Source organism: Xenopus laevis, chromosome 5S (assembly GCF_017654675.1).
Source record: "Xenopus laevis strain J_2021 chromosome 5S, Xenopus_laevis_v10.1, whole genome shotgun sequence".
In the NCBI taxonomy this organism is placed as follows: Eukaryota; Metazoa; Chordata; class Amphibia; order Anura; family Pipidae; genus Xenopus; species Xenopus laevis.
The window spans coordinates 48,266,788-48,291,482 of record NC_054380.1 but is presented as its reverse complement, the minus strand read 5'-3'; the positions used below and the strand labels follow the sequence as shown (position 1 = coordinate 48,291,482).

Here is a 24,695-nt window from a genome sequence, read left to right as displayed (position 1 = left end):
ACAGGTTTCTGGTGAAATTAAATTAACTATTATTTACTATTACTATAGGTGCAAGATGACTACTGTTAAAAAAGAAAATATTTTAAAGTATTCTAAATAAAAAATACTATTTAGTTACAAAAAAACACAAGAACGATAACAATCATGTTCCATTCTCTCTATCCTTTAGTTTTAATCTGCATTTCTGTGGTGGAACCTTGATAGATCGACAGTGGGTTATAACAGCAGCACACTGCTTGGATCGGTAAGTCTCCAAAATGTACTAAATGCTATAGATCAAAAGCTATTGGAAATAAAAATATTCTGTGAGACCAGTGAACTCATGGATTCAAATACGGTTGGATTTATTCTGGGACTTCTTTCATGATATGCTGATACCAGGATTTATTAGAGTTCTGTCATAGGAAAACATATTTTTTACAAAATGCATCAGTTAATATTGCTCCTGTAGAATTCTACATTGAAATCTAAGAGCAAACAGATTTTTTTTTTACATTTTTGTTTTGAAATCTGACATGGGGCTTGAAATGTAGAGAACAGCACTCAATAGTAAAAATCTGACTATCCCAAGTCAGGACTCTTTCAGTTACATTACTATCTGGAAGCAGTTCCACTGTTATGTGCTTGCTCTTTCTGTAAGCACATGGACAGGAACAATGACCTGAGATGGCTGCCTAAACACCAGTATTACATCTAAAAAAATTGATTTATTGGTTGAAGAATAATATTTTAAATGGTACAATTCCTTGCAATGTACACAATTTAATTTAGTAATAAAAGCTATGTACTGCTATTTACTAAGATATAATTAATCTTTATTAGAGGCAAAACTATCCTATTGTTTTATTTAATGTTAATATAATTTTTTTTAGTAAGCTTTAAAAGATACCATATCTGAAAAACCCCAGGTGCTGAGTATTCTGGATAACAGGTTACATACCTGTATATGCATACATAAATTAAAGAAGACAGATGCACTCCAAGTTGCTTTATAAGATCTATGAAATATTTTGTGTGCAGCATTTTCTTCATACTGACACGTTCCTATGATTTTTATAGGAACGTGTCAGTATCACTTTAATAAACTTGTGTGTGATAAATCCCTGGTGTGCATCGGCCGTCTTCAGTTTGTATAATTATACACAAATTGAAGCATAAATCCAAGCGTTTGATCAAGTAAGTGTGCGCCTAAGATAATAATTGAGACTGAGCCTAAAATGTAACTAAGCTCTCTAAGTACTTGAGGGTGTAATGGATTAGGCACCTATGCCTTGTTCTCATAAATTTTTTATCCTCTGTCAACCATTGGCAATTTGTTTGATCTAAGCAATATATGTACCTCTTCAGAGTTGGTCCTGTAACGCTACCTCCTCTGTTGTGTATAATGAAGAAAATAACTAAAAAGCAAATTTGTTCTTTACCAAAATATGTCATTTTTCATTAGGGATGCACTGAATCCATTATTATGGATTTGTCCGAATACCGAATATTAGAATCCTTTGTGAAAGATTTGGCCGAATACGGAACAGAATCCTAATTTGCATAGGCAAATTAAGGGTGCGAAGGGAAAAGTCACGCAATTTCCCTCCCCGTCCCTAATTTGCATATGCTGCATTCTCCTGGATTATGTGCATCCCTATTTTTAATGGATTCATAATGTCAAACCACATATTCTTACTATCAATATGCTTTTTTGGAATTACCCTTTGCAACTGACGGAATCAATCCTCATTTTTATGTTTGCCTTTGATTGCTGCTTTACAATACTCTTATAGTATTTATAGAAGCTTTTATCCCTTCTGACTTGTAGTGTTTAAATGCTTTCCTCTTTTAAATGCTTTCCTTTACATTCCTACTAACTTCCTTATCTGAGTTAAACCACATATTGGGTTATGTAATAAAATAAATTGTTTGCTCAGGTACTGAGAAGAAGAACCTCATGCGTAACCTTGATCCAGTTGGATCTAATGACCTTGGTCTTCCTGTAAAGTGAGAACATAGGAAGTAACGATGAGTAGTGATGGGCGAATAAATTCAAGAGACACAAATTTGCTGTGAATTTCCACGTTTCGCCGCAAACAAATTAATTGAATTAAACTGTGGCAGCAATTCGCCTGAGAAAAATCTGGCATGTTAAAAGTGCTGAGCGCATAAAAATTGTCGCGCTTCAAAATTATTCAGACGCCCTTTGACTTTAATTAATTTGGACCAAATATAGTTGCGTGTATAAAAATTGACACTCGTGTCAAAATTGATGTGCGTCAAAATAGTTTTGACGGCCATTGACTTCAGTGTGTTTTGTGAATTGTTGCCGTTTCGCAAATTTCACATTAAATTGGCTAATGTTTTGGAAGAGCAAAACTGCACAGATTCGCCCATCACTACTGATGATTGGGTCAGGAAAAATTCAACCTACACCTGACAAAAAATGTTGCCTTTGTAGGACCAACTCCTAAACTGTACCCGCAATTTTCACACAATTTTAAACGAAAACCTTTTCCCTTGGGTTTCGGGTCAACCCACTCATCACTAATTGGAAAACCTAACATGCCAATCTGTTCAGGATCTAGGGGTCTTCCAGTGATCCTCCAGGCTGCTCCTGGAACCAGCAACATGTTAAAAAACCCCAGGATCCAGACATCATTAGACACCACAAGCATCAAACTAATCCCACTCTCACATGTCCATACCACAATTGTACATTTTTTTGCAGATTTAAATTGTCCTAAATGTCTAAAATAAATGGCAAAAGTACACAGAACAGTGCTCTGAGCACTGTAAGGGTTTACATATCATATATAAGGGTAAGGGATTATATATAATTTAATTATCTACTACAGTGTTTCTCAGGAAAATTCTTCCTGTGGCCAAAACTCTAAAATCTACAGTAAGGGGCAGATTTATCAAGGGTCGAAGTGAAAATTCAAAATTTGAATTCTAATTTGAATTAGAATTTTTGAGTTAAAATTCGATTCAAGTTTTTTTAAAAATTTGAATTAGATTTTTGAGTTTTACCATACACTGGTCCTTTAAGAATTCAATTTCGACTATTTGCCACCTTAAACTTGCCAAATTGCTGTTTTAGCCTATGGGGGATGTCCTTGGATCAATTTGGAGTTGTTTGCTGTCTTCCTGACATTCAAGTTTTTGAATCAAATCGAATTTGATTTGAATTCGATTTGAGTTTTCAGGTTGAGCCCTAGTATTAAGTTTTTGAATCAAATCAAATTTGATTTGAATTCGATTTGAGTTTGCAGGTTGAGCCCCTAGTATTAAATAACTCCCATGAACTCGAAATTCAACCCTTGATAAATTTGCCCCTTAGTATAGATATGGGTATATATAGTTTATGTGAGTGTACAAAGGGGTCAGTATCAGTGAGTGTATGGATGGATGCTGGGTTTTGTACGAAATTCAATCCTTGATAACTTTGCCCCTTAGTATAGATATGGGTATATATAGTTTATGTGAGTGTACAGAGGGGTCAGTGTCAGTGAGTGTATGGATGGATGCTGGGTTTCATTTAGAGGGGTTGAACTTTATGGACTTTGTTGTTTTTTCAAACAATTCAACTATGTAACTATGTAACTATGTAACTGACCTTTGGTGACTGTATAGAAAATATCCAGGGGCTGCTGGGGCAATGACAGCAAAGCACTGGTGGCTGTATGATTAGTTTAAATATAATTGTAAGATTGTATATACAGTACCTACAACTCACAGATCCAAATAAAGAACAAAGAAGAAGAAAGGCAACCCACAGTTTCTCAAAAAAATTAGTCAGTGCTAAAAGGCTGAATTTTTCTGTGAATCCTTGCCAAGTGAAAATAATTCTCTCATCACTTAAGGGGTTCTATTCTATAATTCAACCAAACTCCCATACACAAATTTACCTTATTTATCAATAAATTAATTTGAAAAATCTGGTGCGGGAAAAGACTCAATACAATCACGAATAAATGTGATACAAACTAGAATTTTTGCAGATTATCATCTGAAAATTTGGTTTATTGTACGAAACCCACCACAAATGATATTTTCAAATTGCAGGGACATCTGACATTGACTTCTACATGACCTTGACAGGTTTGAGTTTGAGTTTTTTCTGATTCTGACTTTTAACAGCCTCGGGATATAATAAATCTAAAAAACTTTGTTTTTTTTTCCACAAGAACTCTGACTAGAAAAATTCGGACTTTAGTAAATAACCGCCATTAAAGTTGTGGTGTGATTAATTTAGCTTTCTTGGAATCTATAATAAAAATAGAAAAAGGAAGGGGAAATAAATATTTTTCTATATTGAATCAACTGACCACAAGATTCTGTAACCACTGAGGCTGTAGCTGAACTGTAGTGTTAGAACAAATAACAAGAAAGACCCCTGTTTGTGTGATTACTCACTAAAATACCAACTATTTCCTCTGATCTTATCTACTGAATTACATAAATACACAAATTACCAAAAGAAGAATTCCAAATCAAGATTATTTGTGATTAATCAAGTGTTTTTAAATTTATCAGGGATAAAGTGACCGGTACTTCAGTATTCAAAATTCCACCCCAATGTGCAAGATTCAATTCAAATTCAAATTTGCCCTCTGCCTTTGGTCTCATTGATGTTAAAGTGACTAGTGCTTCATTTATTTAAAAATTCTAATAATTTAATAGTACTGAAAGAAAAATACTAACACTGATATTCATACAACACCTGGATTACCACATAGAATTGGAAAATGAAATCAAAAGAAGGTAGAGATGTCCCCAAAAGTAAAAGACAGTAAGGGGGTTATTTACTAAACTCTGAATGCATTTTTTAATATAAAATCAGACTTTTAAAAAATCCCTGATTTTTCAGAATTTATTAAACCCTGAGGATGGAAAAGTCTGGCAACAGACCTGTCGAGGTTGCATATAAGTCAATGGGAAAAGTCCCAATAATTTTGTGACGTGCGCTGGGTTTCGTGCAATACCCCGAAGTTTTCGGATGAAAATTACAAAAAAATCGCGAAGTTCTTGAAAATCGGATGCAAAAATCGTGAAAATCAGATTTTTTACCTAAAAGCAAATTGTCGGGAAAATGTAATAATAAATAAGCGGAAAAAACCCGAGCGGATTTGATCAGAGTTTGTAGCAGAAAATATTGAGATCAATTCGAACTTTGATAAATAACCCCCTAAGTGTAACAGATAAGTAATTGTTCTATCTGAGCTTTGGGGATAATACAAGGATGGAGAAGGCGGGAACCAAGGGGATGCGGTCATGCGGCCATATTATTTTTTCCCTGTTGCCTGAAATATATCAATGACTTTTCTCTCATCTGAACACATTTTATGTATAGTGCAACACATTGTCACGATTTTTACTTTCTTATCAAAAATGTAAGCTGTGAGCCCAAGAACCTCAATAATAGAGCACTTCTGGACTATTGACTATTGATAATATGTTGTACCTATGCTGAGTTAAATGTATGTATATAAATGTTCTAATTACAATTTAACCTGTGCTTGTATACTCTGCTATATTTTATTAAAACATAAATAAATACATATAAATAAAAGAAAAGCTATTATATTATCCACGTTGTATTCCAGTGTAGACATAAATCGAAAAAAAATTAAAGTATTCAGTATATTTTGTTTCTAAAGAACATTGTAAATTATATACAAATGAGGTATTAGCAACTTATATATTTTTTACGCTTTTCTTTACAAGATCAAATAGACCATCTGCTTATAGAGTGCATGTGGGAATTCATCAGGAAAATGGCAATGAGGCATCAAAGCAAGTGAGACAAATTGAGAAATTCTTCAAGGAGCCTTCAAATGCCGATATTGCCTTACTGAAACTGATAAGGTACAATTTATTTCATTTCAAGTAAAGCCACAGAGTTATAAACCCAGGAGTATATTAAATTAGCCAATGATAAAGCTATAGCCTGTAATAGATATAATTTGTCAAGATTGAGTTAAGCCATTCCGTTAATCAGGAGAACTGGTACACTAACCTACACTATGGGCAGATTTATTAAGGGCCGACTTGAAAATTTGAATTTTGAATTTTTTTTTAATGGTCAAAACTGTCAAATTTGACTAGGGAGCTATCCAAACTCGATTTGAGGGTTTTTTTTTTAACTCAAATCGAGTTTGGATAACTCCCTAGTCAAATTTGACAGTTTTGACCATTAAAAAAAAATTCAAAATTCAAATTTTCAAGTCGAATTTGAATCTCGAGATTTATCATACTCTGGCCCATTAAGAATTCTAATTTGACTATTCGCCACCTAAAACCTGCAAATTGCTGTTTAAGCCAATGGGAGATCAATTTGGAGGGGATCAATTTGGACATGTTTGCAGCCTTCCTGCTCGTCGTTTAATTTGTCCAAGTTGGAAAAATTCTATTTTATTAATACATTTCGATTCGTTGAGTTTCGAATGTATGGGAGTTTATGGGAGTTTTAAAAAACACACATGAATTTGAAATTAATTGATAAATGTGCCTCTATTTTTTTGCGCTACATACAGTCAGAAGACTTACAACATTTAGCGAAGCATTCAAAAGTATTTGGGGATCTTACTACAGTACCCCTTTTTGGGAAAGGCTCTTGATAAGACAGAGAGGTAGAAATTTTGCATCATGGACCTCTAAAAGTACACTCATGCAAACAAATTTTCCTTTGCACAAATTTAATATAACTTTTGCGAACCCGGAAACTGTTTAGCGGACACTTCCAACAGTGGAAGAAGGTTTGCAAATGTTATAGTTTGCACAAGTGCACAGTGAATGTAATAAAAGTCTTGACTGAAGAAGTTACGTTTGCTCCAAAAGATTACAACACCTTCAAGCACTTATTAAAAGTGAACAATACACAATTAAAATGTATGCAATTAAAATTTGCAATACAATAACAAATTAAGGAAGAGTATTACATTACAAAATGCTAATTTTTATTCTTATTTGTGCAAATTGTTTTGCTCTTTGCGACTTTTATTACATTCCTCCATGATTTTAGCTGAGCTTGTCATCTAAACTCAGACTCTGCTTGATTGTTGACTAATTCCCAGGAATGCTTTGCACCTGTATTAGACTCTCTAAACGAGCACACTCTCAGTATAGCAAATTCCCTGAACTTCCTGCAAATGTTTGAGTCTGAGCAAGGGATCTCTGGGAAAAGTAGATAAGTACGTGGCACTTAGATGGAAAGATCCCTGTAATGCAATTGCTGAGTGGGGAAAAAGTAAATTTATTGGTCTTCTATTGGTTAATATGTTTGGTCTTGACTTTGCTTGTCCTCTTAAATATTCTTTTGGGATTAGTCTTAGCTTTTAAAACAGAAACTTCCTCAGATTTAGCCATAAAAACAGCTACATTGGTATATACTGTATTATATATGTACCTACACTTCAGAATTATGACCTACTATTTTTGGCTAAAACATGTAATCATATTTCTCTCATAAGAAACATTTCCATGGTAAATTGCTGATACAGAAATAACTGTTCTCTGTGTTTATTACAGTCCAGTGCTGATATCAGATGAAGTTCTACCAGTTTGCTTACCACCGGTTAACTATGCAGTACCAGGCAGATCTGAATGTTATGTAACTGGATGGGGTGAAACACAAGGTACAATAGAAATTAACTGGAAATTAAATAATATAGAACAGCAAAAATATGTATAGTATATATTTCCAAATACAGGTATGGGATCCATTATAATTAAATAATCCAAATTTTTAAAAATGACTTCCTTTTTCCTCTGTCATAATAAAACAGTACCTTGTACTTGATACAAACTTTAATATAGTTAATCCTTATTGGATGCAAAAACAGCTTATTATGTTTATTACATGTTTATATTATTTTCTAGTAGACTTAAAAGGAAAATATTTCAACTAACTTCGTAGTATGTTACAGAGGAGCCCTATCTGTCCCAGATCACTGGATTCATTTTCAGAAATTCCATTTATTTAGACCGAGTTCACCTCTTCCAAATCAAAATTCTCCTTCTCTGTCACAGGCGCCATTTACCCAAAAGTGACATCACTAATATGGCTGCTTGAATTGAAGATTAAAGATTAAGGATCAGTAAACCTTTAAAATAAGTGAATGTAAAATTGATGAGGTGCTATTCTAAGCACTTTTGTCATCTACATTCTTTATTATTATTTTTTTTAATTCCAAGATATAAAGGGAACTATGTACTGTAAATTTGAATCATTTTGTTACAACGTCACCACTTAGTTTCAGACCAGGCTGACTACCAAGTAGTCAAGGAAGAGGTCAGGAGAAAGAGGTTGGTCTGATGTTCTTCTGAACTAGGTTTGAGAAAGGTTTTTAATTTTTTTTCCTAAGCAGAAGAACATTAGAGAAACCTCTTTCTTTCTCCTGACAACTTCCTTGAATACTTGGTGATCAGACTGTCAGACAATGACCAGCAGGATAAGGTTTAAGGTTTAATGATCGCATTGCTCTGTCTGCTTTAAGAAATCTTTAGAGTTGTGAACAAACAGGCTCCAAACTGCAGATGCTGTGCTGCAAGTTTTTTATTTTAACACAACATGTTTCGAGCTGTGTGGCTCTTTTTCAAGTGTTAATCAGTGCAAATTACACACAAGGTTTTAAATCAAAAATGTCTCCACCCCCCTGACGTGATACGTTGCTGAAAAAGATTGACATCATGAGGTCACTGCGTTGGGGATTTCATCGCCTAACCCCACATTAGATTCTGTGTTCTGTGTAGACTGCCAAGTCCAAAAAAAGTCCATAGTGTCCAAAGTCCGCCAATAGAAAAATAGAAAAATTGGCCCAAAAATATATAAAACAAATACACTTTACCCCTTGTATTGCGGTCAAGCCTACAAAAGAGTCCAAGTAGCTTCAAACCAACATTTCCTATTTCATTTACCTGAACATCTGCTTTACATAAGTAATCAACATATTACATTAGTAAATACCAAACCGTAATATTTTACATCAATTTATAGCGGTACTGCCCCATGTATCTTACCCATCAGAGGTTCTGCTATTGTAGATAATCAATTCTATCTTACTCTCAGACAATAGGGCAGTCGCTTCAACTCTTGCTGAAAGGGAATAAAGAAACGGTTAATAAGGGTATTCTGTTGCACAGTTTATACTTTATAAGAAGCATGCGACGCTCCATTGGTCATTCATACCTGCTGGAGTAAGGCTATTAAGTTTCTTAATCCATATTGCTTCTCTTTGTAACAATATTTTCCTAACGTCACCACCTCTATGTGGTGATTCTATTACTTCCAACACCAACCATTTTAACTGAGATACGTGATGTTTGTTCGTATAAAAATGGCGTGAGACTGGAGTATCAGTGTTTGTTTCTTTTTTAAAATTACGGATGTCCCCCTTATGTTCTTTTATCCGTTCTTTTACTTTTCGTATGGTTTGTCCCACATATACTATGCCACACGGACACTTTAACATATAAACGACATGCCCTGTCTCGCAGGTCGCATAGCTGTGTAGTTGGATATTGTCGCCTTTAGTTGGGTGCTGTACTTTATCACCTTTTATAATGGAGGAACAACACACACAGTTTAAACATGGATATGTTCCCACAGTAGTTTTACCCTTGAAAATTTTTTGCATCCGTTTTTCTCTTGGTTCTGCTGGACATAGCAAATCTCTTACCGTATAACCACGTTTATAGCAAAACAGTGGCATATCTGTAATGGTTTTGCTTATAATCTTATCATTCTGTACAATTGGCCAGAATTTTTTAACAATTTTTCCACTTTCTTACTGTGTGTCCCATAAGTACTGACTAAGGGGATTCTATTTGGTTCCTTTATTTTAGGTTTCTCTATTAGCAATGTCTCCCTTGGGATATGTTCAACCTCCTTTGCTATAGAGACCAATCTTTCTTTCTTGTATCCTTTCTCCGAAAACCTTTCAATTAAATCCAACGCAGCTTTCTCATACCCTCTAACCTCTGATGTAATTCTCCTGGCTCTCAAAAATTGGCCCTTTGGAATCGCATTTATGCATCTTGGGTTATGAAAACTCGCTGCATTCAAAAGGTTATTGCGATCTGTGCTTTTTCGGTACAGATCTGTGCCTATCTTTCCTTGTTTTAGGGTAAGTTGGACGTCAAGAAAATTCAAGGACCCTGCTGCCACTTCTGTAGTGAATTTAATAGTGGGGTGGCTATCATTGGCTTCTCTAACCATTTCGTGAAACTTAGCAATATCACCTTCCCAAATTACAAGGATATCGTCCACATATCTTTGATAAGTTACTATGTGTTGTTTATACCTATGTAATAGGAAGAACTTCTTTTCTAAAAAATGTACAAACAAATTCGCAAAGTCTGGAGCGACCGCTGCACCCATCGATGTCCCTTGGGTCTGCCAGAAGTATTCTCCTTTAATTCTAAAGTAGTTCTTTTTAAGAACTATACTTAGACAATCTAGCAGAAAATATATCAAATTGTTAGGCAAATTTGTCTCTAAGAGACATTCTTCTATGTACATTAACCCCTCGTCTTATGGTATTGATGTGTACAAACTTTCAATATCAATACTACACAGAGTACAATTATCGTTTAAACCTTCTAAGCTGTTAAGCTTTCTTAATAGGTCGCTAGTATCTTTCAAGCAATTAGGTATTTGTTTGACCAATGGTTGCAGGTAAAAATCCACAAACTTACTTAGAGGTTCTAATACAGAGCCTATTCCAGATACAATTGGGCGGCCTGGGGGATTTTCTAATGATTTGTGTACTTTGGGCAGTAGGTATAAGACAGGGGTCCGTGGATACTCAGTAATTAGAAATTCTGCAGTTTTTTTACTGATTGTGTTGTTAAGCATTGCATCATTGACCATATATGCTACATCTTTTTTTATATCGTTAGTTGGGTCCTTAAGTATCTTGCTATAGTGACCTGGGGTATTTAATTGCCTTATAATTTCGTTGTCATACATACTTTTGTCCATCACCACTATTGCGCCCCCTTTATCAGCTTTTTTGATTAGGTTCCTCCTAAAAAATACTGGTTAGTGCTGCTGCAGGTGGATGCTGTCGATAAGTCGCTCCTGCTGCTATCCGTTGATTGATCTCTGCTGTACTGTGTGTAGTCGCACTCTCTCCCCCTATCCGTGTTGCTTGTGCCTGGCCTAGATGTCGGTTGGAACTTCTCCTGCTGAGGATCTGGCAATCCGGTCTGGCGTCTATAGCCTCTACCTCTGCCACTCTGCTGTCCCCGCTGTCTCCGGCGTTCCTCCCGCCACGTGTACACGCGGCTCTCTTGATGGTCCCTGGCGTCATGCTCGAACTTGCGCTGTTTCCTCTCTAGCAACTTCTCGCGGTGCCTGTGTAAGAGTTCAGCGTGTTCGGTAAGGATATTCTTGGCAGCGCCTTCTCCTTTCGTGGCAAGTATCTGTTGTTTCAAATCCACGATTTTCTGGCTCACAATCTTAGCCTTATCTTGTAGACGCTCTATTGTTAGGACCATAAGATCTAGGCTGCATTTATTGCATATTTCTTCCCAGCGCTTAATCAGTACTGGATCGTCTGTGCATAGGTTTGGTTGCAAATTAACCCTTAGTCCTCTCGGGATAAACCTTGACTTAACATATTGTGCAAGTGATGAGATATGTAGATTTACGGTTACCTCATTCTTTTGAAAGTTGTACAAATCTTGTACTAAATCACTTTTTTCAGGTCTGTTTTCCAATAAAGTGATATTTTCCTCTATGCCTTCCAATATTTCTTGGATTTGTTTCTCGCTGTATGCGAAAGTAGAGGCTCCCACGTCTGCCTGGCTAGGATTCATAGATGTGCTTTAAACCGTGCTTCTTTAAAGGTACCAATAGGGACTTTTGGTTCAACTAGAAAAGAGATTTTTGTACCTTTCGGTCACGGTAGAATGCCCGTGTCACGGCCTCTGTCCCAGGTAGAGGCTAGTGCAAATGCGAAATCTTTAGAGTTGTGAACAAACAGGCTCCAAACTGCAGATGCTGTGCTGCAAGTTTTTTATTTTAACACAACATGTTTCGAGCTGTGTGGCTCTTTTTCAAGTGTTAATCAGTGCAAATTACACACAAGGTTTTAAATCAAAAATGTCTCCACCCCCCTGACGTGATACGTTGCTGAAAAAGATTGACATCATGAGGTCACTGCGTTGGGGATTTCATCGCCTAACCCCACATTAGATTCTGTGTTCTGTGTAGACTGCCAAGTCCAAAAAAAGTCCATAGTGTCCAAAGTCCGCCAATAGAAAAATAGAAAAATTGGCCCAAAAATATATAAAACAAATACACTTTACCCCTTGTATTGCGGTCAAGCCTACAAAAGAGTCCAAGTAGCTTCAAACCAACATTTCCTATTTCATTTACCTGAACATCTGCTTTACAAAAGTAATCAACATATTACATTAGTAAATACCAAACCGTAATATTTTACATCAATTTATAGCGGTACTGCCCCATGTATCTTACCCATCAGAGGTTCTGCTATTGTAGATAATCAATTCTATCTTACTCTCAGACAATAGGGCAGTCGCTTCAACTCTTGCTGAAAGGGAATAAAGAAACGGTTAATAAGGGTATTCTGTTGCACAGTTTATACTTTATAAGAAGCATGCGACGCTCCATTGGTCATTCATACCTGCTGGAGTAAGGCTATTAAGTTTCTTAATCCATATTGCTTCTCTTTGTAACAATATTTTCCTAACGTCACCACCTCTATGTGGTGATTCTATTACTTCCAACACCAACCATTTTAACTGAGATACGTGATGTTTGTTCGTATAAAAATGGCGTGAGACTGGAGTATCAGTGTTTGTTTCTTTTTTAAAATTACGGATGTCCCCCTTATGTTCTTTTATCCGTTCTTTTACTTTTCGTATGGTTTGTCCCACATATACTATGCCACACGGACACTTTAACATATAAACGACATGCCCTGTCTCGCAAACCTATGCACAGACGATCCAGTACTGATTAAGCGCTGGGAAGAAATATGCAATAAATGCAGCCTAGATCTTATGGTCCTAACAATAGAGCGTCTACAAGATAAGGCTAAGATTGTGAGCCAGAAAATCGTGGATTTGAAACAACAGATACTTGCCACGAAAAGAGAAGGCGCTGCCAAGAATATCCTTACCGAACACGCTGAACTCTTACACAGGCACCGCGAGAAGTTGCTAGAGAGGAAACAGCGCAAGTTCGAGCGTGACGCCAGGGACCATCAAGAGAGCCGCGTGTACACGTGGCGGGAGGAACGCCGGAGACAGCGGGGACAGCAGAGTGGCAGAGGTAGAGGCTATAGACGCCAGACCGGATTGCCAGATCCTCAGCAGGAGAAGTTCCAACCGACATCTAGGCCAGGCACAAGCAACACGGATAGGGGGAGAGAGCGCGACTACACACAGTACAGCAGAGATCAATCAACGGATAGCAGCAGGAGCGACTTATCGACAGCATCCACCTGCAGCAGCACTAACCAGTATTTTTTAGGAGGAACCTACGGAAATTCACAAAAGAAAAACCCAAGGGCACCTATTCCAAGAGAACAATATCCAAGCAGGAAAAAGAGATAAAGGTAAATAACATTATATTGAATATCTCTTCGTATACACTTACACCTGCAGAGGAAAAAGTTTTGAATAAAGGCCTTGGTTTTGTTCCGACTTACCCTGTGGAGTTTACATCTTGGGAAATAGACTTTCAGAAATTTTTAAGGAATTTAAAGTTAAAAATGTGTTTTTCTGAGACTGAAAATACAATAGACTGTAACCAAGAGATTAAGGATACATGCCCTTTTAAAAAGGCTAGTAATTTTGTACCTAACATAAATAATGAAGCTTTAACTGCTTTTGAATGGGTAGTCACCTCTGAAGTCAAAAAAGAATTTGATTCTATGCATACATTAAAGCACAATTTATCCTATAACGAGAGAGCAGCCCTGAAAGATTTGAAAAATAACGATTCAAAAATAATCAAAAAAGCTGATAAAGGGGGCGCAATAGTGGTGATGGACAAAAGTATGTATGACAACGAAATTATAAGGCAATTAAATACCCCAGGTCACTATAGCAAGATACTTAAGGACCCAACTAACGATATAAAAAAAGATGTAGCATATATGGTCAATGATGCAATGCTTAACAACACAATCAGTAAAAAAACTGCAGAATTTTTAATTACTGAGTATCCACGGACCCCTGTCTTATACCTACTGCCCAAAGTACACAAATCATTAGAAAATCCCCCAGGCCGCCCAATTGTATCTGGAATAGTAAGTTTGTGGATTTTTACCTGCAACCATTGGTCAAACAAATACCTAATTGCTTGAAAGATACTAGCGACCTATTAAGAAAACTTAACAGCTTAGAAGGTTTAAACGATAATTGTACTCTGTGTAGTATTGATATTGAAAGTTTGTACACATCAATACTAGGGATGTAGCGAACGTCGGAAAAAAAGTTCGCGAACATATTCGCGAACTTGCGCAAAAATGCGAGCGGTTCGCGAACGGTTCGCGAACCCCATAGACTTCAATGGGAAGGCGAACTTTAACATCTAGAAAAGACATTTCTGGCCAGAAAAATGATTTTAAAGTTGTTTAAAGGGTGCAACGACCTGGACAGTGGCATGCCAGAGGGGGATCAAGGGCAAAAATGTATCTGAAAAATCTGCCTGTGTGTGCTTGGAAGAGATAGTGTAGGGGGAGAGCTGTTAGTGATTTCAGGGACAGATGATAGTAAGCTTGCTGGCTAGTAATCTGCTTGATACTGCTCTGTATTGGAGGGACAGAAGTCTGCAGGGATTTGAGGGACATTTTAGCTTAGGTAGCTTTGCTGGCTAGTAATCTACTGTTCTCTTTAAACAACTGCCATACGTTGACCTTGTAGGCATTGTTTGCCCAGTTTTTTTGGACGCAGCCACTGAAGCACAGTTGCCAGAAAAAATATGCCATATAAATGCTGAAAATAGTAATTTTTCGCCATACGTTGACCTTGTAGACATTGTTTGCCCAGTTTTTTTGGACGCAGCCACTGAAGCACAGTTGCCAGAAAAATTATGCCATATAAATGCTGAAAATATAAATTTTTTTGGTTGCAGCCACTGAAGCACAGAGGCCAGAAAAATTATGCTATATAAATGCAGAAAATATGCATTTTTTTGGTCGCAGCCACTGAAGCACAGTTGACAGAAAAATTATGCCATATAAATGCTGAAAATATAAATTTTTTGGTTGCAGCCACTGAAGCACAGAGGCCAGAAAAATTATGCCATATAAATGCAGAAAATATGCATTTTTTTGGTCGCAGCCACTGAAGCACAGTTGACAGAAAAATTATGCCATATAAATGCTGAAAATATAAATTTTTTTGGTTGCAGCCACTGAAGCACAGAGGCCAGAAAAATTATGCCATATAAATGCAGAAAATATGCATTTTTTGGTCGCAGCCACTGAAGCACAGTTGCCAGAAAAAATATGCCATATAAATGCTGAAAATAGTCATTTTTTGCCATATACGTTGAGTCAACGTATGGCAAAAATTACTATTTTCAGCATTATATGGCATATTTTTTCTGGCCTCTGTGCTTCAGTGGCTGCGGCCAAAAAAACTGGGCAAACAATGCCTACAAGGTCAACGTCGTTGACCTTGTAGGCATTGTTTGCCCAGTTTTTTTTGGCCGCAGCCACTGAAGCACAGAGGCCAGAAAAAATATGCCATATAAATGCTGAAAATAGTAATTTTTTGGGTCGCAGCCACTGAAGCACAGTTGCCAGAAAAATTATGCCATATAAATGCTGAAATATAAATTTTTTTGGTTGCAGCCACTGAAGCACAGAGGCCAGAAAAATTATGCCATATAAATGCTGAAAATATAAATTTTTTTGGTTGCAGCCACTGAAGCACAGAGGCCAGAAAAATTATGCCATATAAATGCAGAAAATATGCATTTTTTTGGTCGCAGCCACTGAAGCACAGTTGCCAGAAAAATTATGCCATATAAATGCAGAAAATATGCATTTTTTTGGACGCAGCCACTGAAGCACAGTTGCCAGAAAAAATATGCCATATAAATGCTGAAAATAGTCATTTTTTGCCATACGTTGACCTTGTAGACATTGTTTGCCCAGTTTTTTTGGTTGCAGCCACTGAAGCACAGAGGCCAGAAAAAATTAAACCAGTAGGGTTTGCACCCTAGTTTGTAACGGTGGCGGAGGGAGGAGGAGGACGCTAAAGGACAGCTGTGTGTGGAGTCATGAGGCTTGAAGAGAAGGACAGCTGCATAGAAGTCAGAACAAGTCTTCCGGCGTGCAGTAACCCTCCGAGATCCACCCCTCATTCATTTTAATAAAGGTCAGGTAATCGACACTTTTGTGACCTAGGCGAGTTCTCTTCTCAGTTACAATCCCTCCTGCTGCACTGAAGGTCCTTTCTGAGAGCACACTTGAGGCTGGGCAAGACAAGAGGTTCATGGCAAATTGTGACAGCTCTGGCCACAGATCAAGCCTGCGCACCCAGTAGTCCAGGGGTTCATCGCTCCTCAGAGTGTCGATATCTGCAGTTAATGCCAGGTAGTCCGCTACCTGCCGGTCGAGGCGTTCTTTGAGGGTGGATCCAGAAGGGTTGTGGCGCTGCCTTGGACAGAAAAACATTTGCATGTCTGACGTTACAGACTGGCCAAAGGGCTTTGTCCTTGCAGGTGTGCTCGTGGCAGGATTACTGGCACCTCTGCCCCTGGAATGTTGATGAGTTCCTGAAGTGACATCACCCTTAAAAGCATTGTACAACATGTTTTGCAGGCTGGTTTGTAAATGCCGCATCTTTTCGGACTTGTGGTATGTTGGTAACATTTCTGACACTTTATGCTTGTACCGAGGGTCTAGTAGCGTTGCGACCCAGTACAGGTCCTTCTCCTTAAGCCTCTTGATACGGGGGTCCTTCAACAGGCATGACAGCATGAAAGACCCCATTCTCACAAGGTTGGATGCAGAGCTATCCATCTCCGCTTCCTCATTATCAAGGACTGCATCATCCACGGTCTCCTCCCCCCAGCCACGTACAAGACCAGGGGTCCCCAAAAGGTCACCACTAGCCCCCTGGGAAGCCTGCTCCTGTTGGTCCTCCTCCTCCTCCTCCACAAAGCCACCTTCCTCCTCTGACTCCACTTCTGGCACCTCTCCCTGCGTTGCAGCAGGTGCCTGGGTTCGTTCTGGTGATTCCGACCAGAAATCGTGCGCTTCCAGCTCCTCGTCACGCTGGTCTACAGCCTCATCTGTCACTCGTCGCACGGCACGCTCCAGGAAGAAAGCGAAGGGTATTAGGTCGCTGATGGTGCCTTCGGTGCGACTGACCATATTTGTCACCTCTTCAAAAGGTCGCATGAGCCTGCAGGCATCGCGCATAAGCACCCAGTAACGGGGGAAAAAAATCCCCAGCTGTGCAGATCCAGTCCTACCACCCAGTTCAAAAAGGTACTCGTTGACGGCCCTTTGTTGTTGCAGCAGACGTTCCAACATAAGGAGCGTTGAATTCCAGCGAGTCTGGCTGTCAGAAATCAAACGCCTGACTGGCATGTTGTAGCGCTGCTGAATGTCAGCAAGTTGTGCCATGGCTGTGTAGGAACGTCTGAAATGGGCCGACACCTTTCTGGACTGGGTGAGAACGTCCTGGAATCCTGGGTACTTGGAGACAAAACGTTGGACTATTAAATTTAACACATGTGCCATGCAGGGCACATGTGTTAAATTGCCTAGTCTCAACGCTGCCAACAGATTGCTTCCATTGTCACACACCACTTTTCCGATCTGCAGTTGGTGTGGGGTCAGCCACCGATCGGCCTGTGACTGCAGAGATGACAGGAGTACAGATCCGGTATGGTTTTTGCTTTCCAGGCACGTCATCCCCAAGACAGCGTGACAACGGCGTACCTGGCACGTCGAATAGCCTAGGGGGAGCTGGGGGTGCACAGGTGTGGAGGAGGAGAAGGAGGACCCAGCAGCAGAGTAAGAAGAAGAAGAAGACGAGGTAGAGAGCGATGGAGGAGTAGAGGTGGTGGCAGAACCGCGTGCAATCCGTGGCGGTGACACCAACTCCACTGTTGTTGTTGAGCTACCCATTCCCTGCTTCCCAGCCATTACCAAGTTCACCCAGTGGGCAGTGTAGGTGACATACCTGCCCTGACCATGCTTGGAGGACCATGCGTCAGTAGTCATATGGACCTTTGGCCCAACACTAAGTGACAGAGATGCGGTAACTTGGCTCTGCACATGTTGGTACAGGTGTGGTATTCCCTTTTTAGAAAAAAAATTGCGGCTGGGTACCTTCCACTGCGGTGTCCCAATTGCTACAAATTTGCGGAAGGCCTCAGAGTCCACCAGCTGGTATGGTAAAAGCTGGCGGGCTAAGAGTGCAGACAAGCCAGCTGTCAGACGCCGGGCAAGGGGGTGACAGTCAGACATTGGCTTCTTACGCTCAAACATGGCCTTCACAGAAACTTGGCTGGTGGCAGATGACTGGGAATGGGAACAGGTGGTCAAGGTGGAAGGCGGAGTGGAGGGTGGTTCAGACGGGTCAAGGAGAGCAGAGGTAGAGCAGTAAGATGCTGGACCAGAAGGAGTGTGGCTTTTAGTTTGCCTGTTGCCTTTGAGGTGTTGCTCCCAAAGTGCTTTGTGCTTGCCGCTCATGTGCCTTCGCATAGAAGTTGTACCTATGTGGCTGTTGGGCTTACCAAGGCTCAGTTTCTGACTGCACTCATTGCAAATTACAATGCTTTTGTCAGAGGCACACACATTAAAAAAATCCCACACTGCTGACTTTTTGGAAGTGTGCGATCTGGCGGTAACAGTAGAAGTTGGCGGCATTGGCGGCAATGGCGGGTGCGTTGGCCGGCTGAACACAGGTGCCGATACATGTTGTTGCCCTACTGATCCCTGCGGGCTGTCCTCCCTGCTTCTTCTAAGTCTTATTCTCCTACTGCCTCTCTGACTCTCCGTCTCTCCATCTGAACTACCCTCCTCTTGCTCTCTTCTACTAGGCACCCACAAAACATCAATCTCCTCATCATCATTCTCCTCAGATGCATCAATTTCTTCTGACACATCACAGAAGGAAGCAGCAGCGGGGACCTCCTCCTCATCACTCATTATGTCCATCTCTATCGTGTTCTCTGCCAGAATTAAATCTGGTGTAAGGTCCTCATCTCCTTCATCTTCTTCTGGCAATAATGGTTGCGCATTACTCAGTTCAAGAAACTCATGGGAAAATAACTCCTCTGACCCCAGTGAAGAAGGGGCACCGGTGGTGGAGGAAGTGTTACGTGGGGTGGCCATAGCAGTGGAGGATGAGGAGGATGTTGTGGTAAAGTTAGAAACGGTAGAGGATGGGGTGTGCTGTGTCAACTACCTCTTCAGCATTTTGGGAGTTCAGGGTCATTGGCTTTTTAAAACTGGGCAATTTGCTAGGGCCACAGGATTGCATAGCAGCACGGCCCCTAGCACGGCCTCTGCGTGGCGGCCTGCCTTTGCCTGGCATTATTTTTAAAAAAACAACAACAACAACAAAAACTCAGTTGGTTTTTCTGGAAACGATAATACACACAGCTAGATGGCGGGTTGAAGAAAACAGTGTGCAAATAATGCCTACAAGGTCAACGTATACACTACTACAGCGGTGGATACGGATTACGTAAAATATATTATGGCTGCTTGAAAAAAGTCACTCCGGTGTTTTTTCTGGAGACGGTAATATTATGGATATTTAGACAGAATGTGAACAAGGTCACACAGCTAGATGGCGGGTTGAAGAAAACAGTGTGCAAATAATGCCTACAAGGTCAACGTATACACTACTACAGCGGTGGATACGGATTACGTAAAATATATGAATGCTGCTTGAAAAAAAGTAACTCAAGTGGTTTTTCTAGAGACGATAATATTATGGATATTTAGACAGAATGTGAACAAGGTCACACAGCTAGATGGCGGGTTGAAGAAAACAGTGTGCAAATAATGCCTACAAGGTCAACGTATACACTACTACAGCGGTGGATACGGATTACGTAAAATATATGAATGCTGCTTGAAAAAAAGTAACTCAAGTGGTTTTTCTAGAGACGATAATATTATGGATATTTAGACAGAATGTGAACAAGGTCACACAGCTAGATGGCGGGTTGAAGAAAACAGTGTGCAAATAATGCCTACAAGGTCAACGTATACACTACTACAGCGGTGGATACGGATTACGTAAAATATATTATGGCTGCTTGAAAAAAGTCACTCCGGTGTTTTTTCTGGAGACGGTAATATTATGGATATTTAGACAGAATGTGAACAAGGTCACACAGCTAGATGGCGGGTTGAAGAAAACAGTGTGCAAATAATGCCTACAAGGTCAACGTATACACTACTACAGCGGTGGATACGGATTACGTAAAATATATGAATGCTGCTTGAAAAAAAGTAACTCAAGTGGTTTTTCTAGAGACGATAATATTATGGATATTTAGACAGAATGTGAACAAGGTCACACAGCTAGATGGCGGGTTGAAGAAAACAGTGTGCAAATAATGCCTACAAGGTCAACGTATACACTACTACAGCGGTGGATACGGATTACGTAAAATATATGAATGCTGCTTGAAAAAAAGTAACTCAAGTGGTTTTTCTAGAGACGGTAATATTATGGATATTTAGACAGAATGTGAACAATGTCACACAGCTAGATGGCGGGTTGAAGAAAACAGTGTGCAAATAATGCCTACAAGGTCAACGTATACACTACTACAGCGGTGGATACGGATTACGTAAAATATATTATGGCTGCTTGAAAAAAGTCACTCCGGTGTTTTTTCTGGAGACGGTAATATTATGGATATTTAGACAGAATGTGAACAAGGTTACACAGCTAGATGGAGGGTTGAAGAAAACAGTGTGCAAATAATGCCTACAAGGTCAACGTATACACTACTACAGCGGTGGATACGGATTACGTAAAATATATGAATGCTGCTTGAAAAAAAGTAACTCAAGTGGTTTTTCTAGAGACGATAATATTATGGATATTTAGACAGAATGTGAACAAGGTCACACAGCTAGATGGCGGGTTGAAGAAAACAGTGTGCAAATAATGCCTACAGGGCAAATAATGCCTAAAAGGTCAACTTATACACTACTACAGCGGTAGTAAAATAAAAAAAAGTAAAATAAAAAAAAAATGAATATTAAAAAAAAAAAATTAAAGTTGGTGCTGCTGAACTACTAGGAGCAGCAGATTAGCACACCAGTCCCACTCCCCAACACTGCTAGACTAATAGCACTGGGCTCTTATAGTAGTAGTAGTAGTAGTAGTAGTAAAACAACAAAAAAATAAATAAAAGCAGTCCTTACAAGGACTACTGTTATTGCAGCAGTCAGCAGATGAGATCAGAAGCAGGACAGCTGCCCACTGCAGCTACATACAGAGCACTGCAGTAGAAGGTAGATTACTAGCCAGCAAAGCTACCTAAGCTTAAATGTCCCTCAAACCCCTGCAGACTTCTGTCCCTCCAATAACAGAGCAGTATCAAAACGATTACTAGCCAGCAAACTTTCAACTGTCCCTGAAATCACTAACAGGCAGCAGCTCTCTCCCTACACTATCTCTTCAGCACACACAGGCAGAGTGAAAAAACGCTGCAGGGCTTCGGTTTTTATAGGGAAGGGGAGTGGTCCAGGGGAGAGCTTCCTGATTGGCTGCCATGTACCTGCTGGTCTGGGGTGAGAGGGCAAAAAAAAGCGCCAACAATGGCGAACCCAAAATGGCGAACGTCGCGCGACGTTCGCGAACTTCCGGCGAGCGCGAACACCCGATGTTCGCGCGAACAAGTTCGCCGGCGAACAGTTCGCGACATCTCTAATCAATACCACAAGACGAGGGGTTAATGTACATAGAAGAATGTCTCTTAGAGACAAATTTGCCTAACAATTTGATATATTTTCTGCTAGATTGTCTAAGTATAGTTCTTAAAAAGAACTACTTTAGAATTAAAGGAGAATACTTCTGGCAGACCCAAGGGACATCGATGGGTGCAGCGGTCGCTCCAGACTTTGCGAATTTGTTTGTACATTTTTTAGAAAAGAAGTTCTTCCTATTACATATGTATAAACAACACATAGTAACTTATCAAAGATATGTGGACGATATCCTTGTAATTTGGGAAGGTGATATTGCTAAGTTTCACGAAATGGTTAGAGAAGCCAATGATAGCCACCCCACTATTAAATTCACTACAGAAGTGGCAGCAGGGTCCTTGAATTTTCTTGACGTCCAACTTACCCTAAAACAAGGAAAGATAGGCACAGATCTGTACCGAAAAAGCACAGATCGCAATAACCTTTTGAATGCAGCGAGTTTTCATAACCCAAGATGCATAAATGCGATTCCAAAGGGCCAATTTTTGAGAGCCAGGAGAATTACATCAGAGGTTAGAGGGTATGAGAAAGCTGCGTTGGATTTAATTGAAAGGTTTTCGGAGAAAGGATACAAGAAAGAAAGATTGGTCTCTATAGCAAAGGAGGTTGAACATATCCCAAGGGAGACATTGCTAATAGAGAAACCTAAAATAAAGGAACCAAATAGAATCCCCTTAGTCAGTACTTATGGGACACACAGTAAGAAAGTGGAAAAAATTGTTAAAAAATTCTGGCCAATTGTACAGAATGATAAGATTATAAGCAAAACCATTACAGATATGCCACTGTTTTGCTATAAACGTGGTTATACGGTAAGAGATTTGCTATGTCCAGCAGAACCAAGAGAAAAACGGATGCAAAAAATTTTCAAGGGTAAACCTACTGTGGGAACATATACATGTTTAAACTGTGTGTGTTGTTCCTCCATTATAAAAGGTGATAAAGTACAGCACCCAACTAAAGGCAACAATATCCAACTACACAGCTATGCGACCTGCGAGACAGGGCATGTCGTTTATATGTTAAAGTGTCCGTGTGGTATAGTATATGTGGGACAAACCATACGAAAAGTAAAAGAACGGATAAAAGAACATAAGGGGGACATCCGTAATTTTAAAAAAGAAACAAACACTGATACTCCAGTCTCACGCCATTTTTATACGAACAAACATCACGTATCTCAGTTAAAATGGTTGGTGTTGGAAGTAATAGAATCACCACATAGAGGTGGTGACGTTAGGAAAATATTGTTACAAAGAGAAGCAATATGGATTAAGAAACTTAATAGCCTTACTCCAGCAGGTATGAATGACCAATGGAGCGTCGCATGCTTCTTATAAAGTATAAACTGTGCAACAGAATACCCTTATTAACCGTTTCTTTATTCCCTTTCAGCAAGAGTTGAAGCGACTGCCCTATTGTCTGAGAGTAAGATAGAATTGATTATCTACAATAGCAGAACCTCTGATGGGTAAGATACATGGGGCAGTACCGCTATAAATTGATGTAAAATATTACGGTTTGGTATTTACTAATGTAATATGTTGATTACTTATGTTAAGCAGATGTTCAGGTAAATGAAATAGGAAATGTTGGTTTGAAGCTACTTGGACTCTTTTGTAGGCTTGACCGCAATACAAGGGGTAAAGTGTATTTGTTTTATATATTTTTGGGCCAATTTTTCTATTTTTCTATTGGCAGACTTTGGACACTATGGACTTTTTTTGGACTTGGCAGTCTACACAGAACACAGAATCTAATGTGGGGTTAGGCGATGAAATCCCCAACGCAGTGACCTCATGATGTCAATCTTTTTCAGCAACGTATCACGTCAGGGGGGTGGAGACATTTTTGATTTAAAACCTTGTGTGTAATTTGCACTGATTAACACTTGAAAAAGAGCCACACAGCTCGAAACATGTTGTGTTAAAATAAAAAACTTGCAGCACAGCATCTGCAGTTTGGAGCCTGTTTGTTCACAACTCTAAAGATTTCGCATTTGCACTAGCCTCTACCTGGGACAGAGGCCATGACACGGGCATTCTACCGTGACCGAAAGGTACAAAAATCTCTTTTCTAGTCTGTCTGCTTTAAGCCTGCATCACTATAGCAACCTGACAACATGGTTATTATGAGTGTGAGTACGGTACTAGATAGGCAGGTCTTCAGGGGGGCACTGTGGATGTGCGCTGCTCATTCATGATTCCTTTCATTGAGCATGTGCAGATTCTAAGTCAACGATACTGCACATGAGTGCAGTCTTGGTCTGTGTAAAGGAGCAATGGGTTATGGGATTTTTTTGTTAATAGAGTAAGTGATTTTTTAAAAGAGATGCCACAGCTAAACACTATCAAAATAACTGATTACATGAGCACTGCTGATCTATTTGCAGGTATGCTTATCTGCTGAATCTTAGGGGGTTATTTACTTAAGTCCAGTCTGGCTTTTTGGTGCAAAACTCAAATTTTCTTTTTAAACTCAAATTTTTCAGGATTTATTAAAGTCCGATGCTGCAAAAAGTCAGAATCTGAAAATCTGCAATCTCAGACCTGCCAAGGTTGTATATAAGTAAATGGGAGAGGTCCCTATCCTATTTGGAATTTCAGTGGTTTGCACTGGAAGTAGCCCGAAAATCCGACTATTACGGGCTTTTTGGGCAAAAATCTGAAAAATCTGGCTTTTCAGGAAGAAGCTTGAAAAAATTTACGATTTGGGAAAAATCTTCCTTTGGGAATAAATTGTAAG

At 39.3% G+C, this 24,695-nt stretch overlaps 1 protein-coding gene across 2 annotated transcripts in view; it reads left to right on the top strand.

Moving 5' to 3' along the window:
- Positions 1-24,695, top strand: part of LOC108717414 (plasminogen) — a 169,537-nt gene that overhangs the window by 132,458 nt on the left and 12,384 nt on the right. For both annotated transcript variants that reach the window (XM_041564500.1, XM_041564499.1), the window contains exons 15-17: positions 170-244; positions 5,713-5,853; positions 7,516-7,622. In XM_041564500.1, the coding sequence (XP_041420434.1) occupies positions 170-244; positions 5,713-5,853; positions 7,516-7,622 (323 nt within the window). The remainder of the gene's footprint in view (positions 1-169; positions 245-5,712; positions 5,854-7,515; positions 7,623-24,695) is intronic.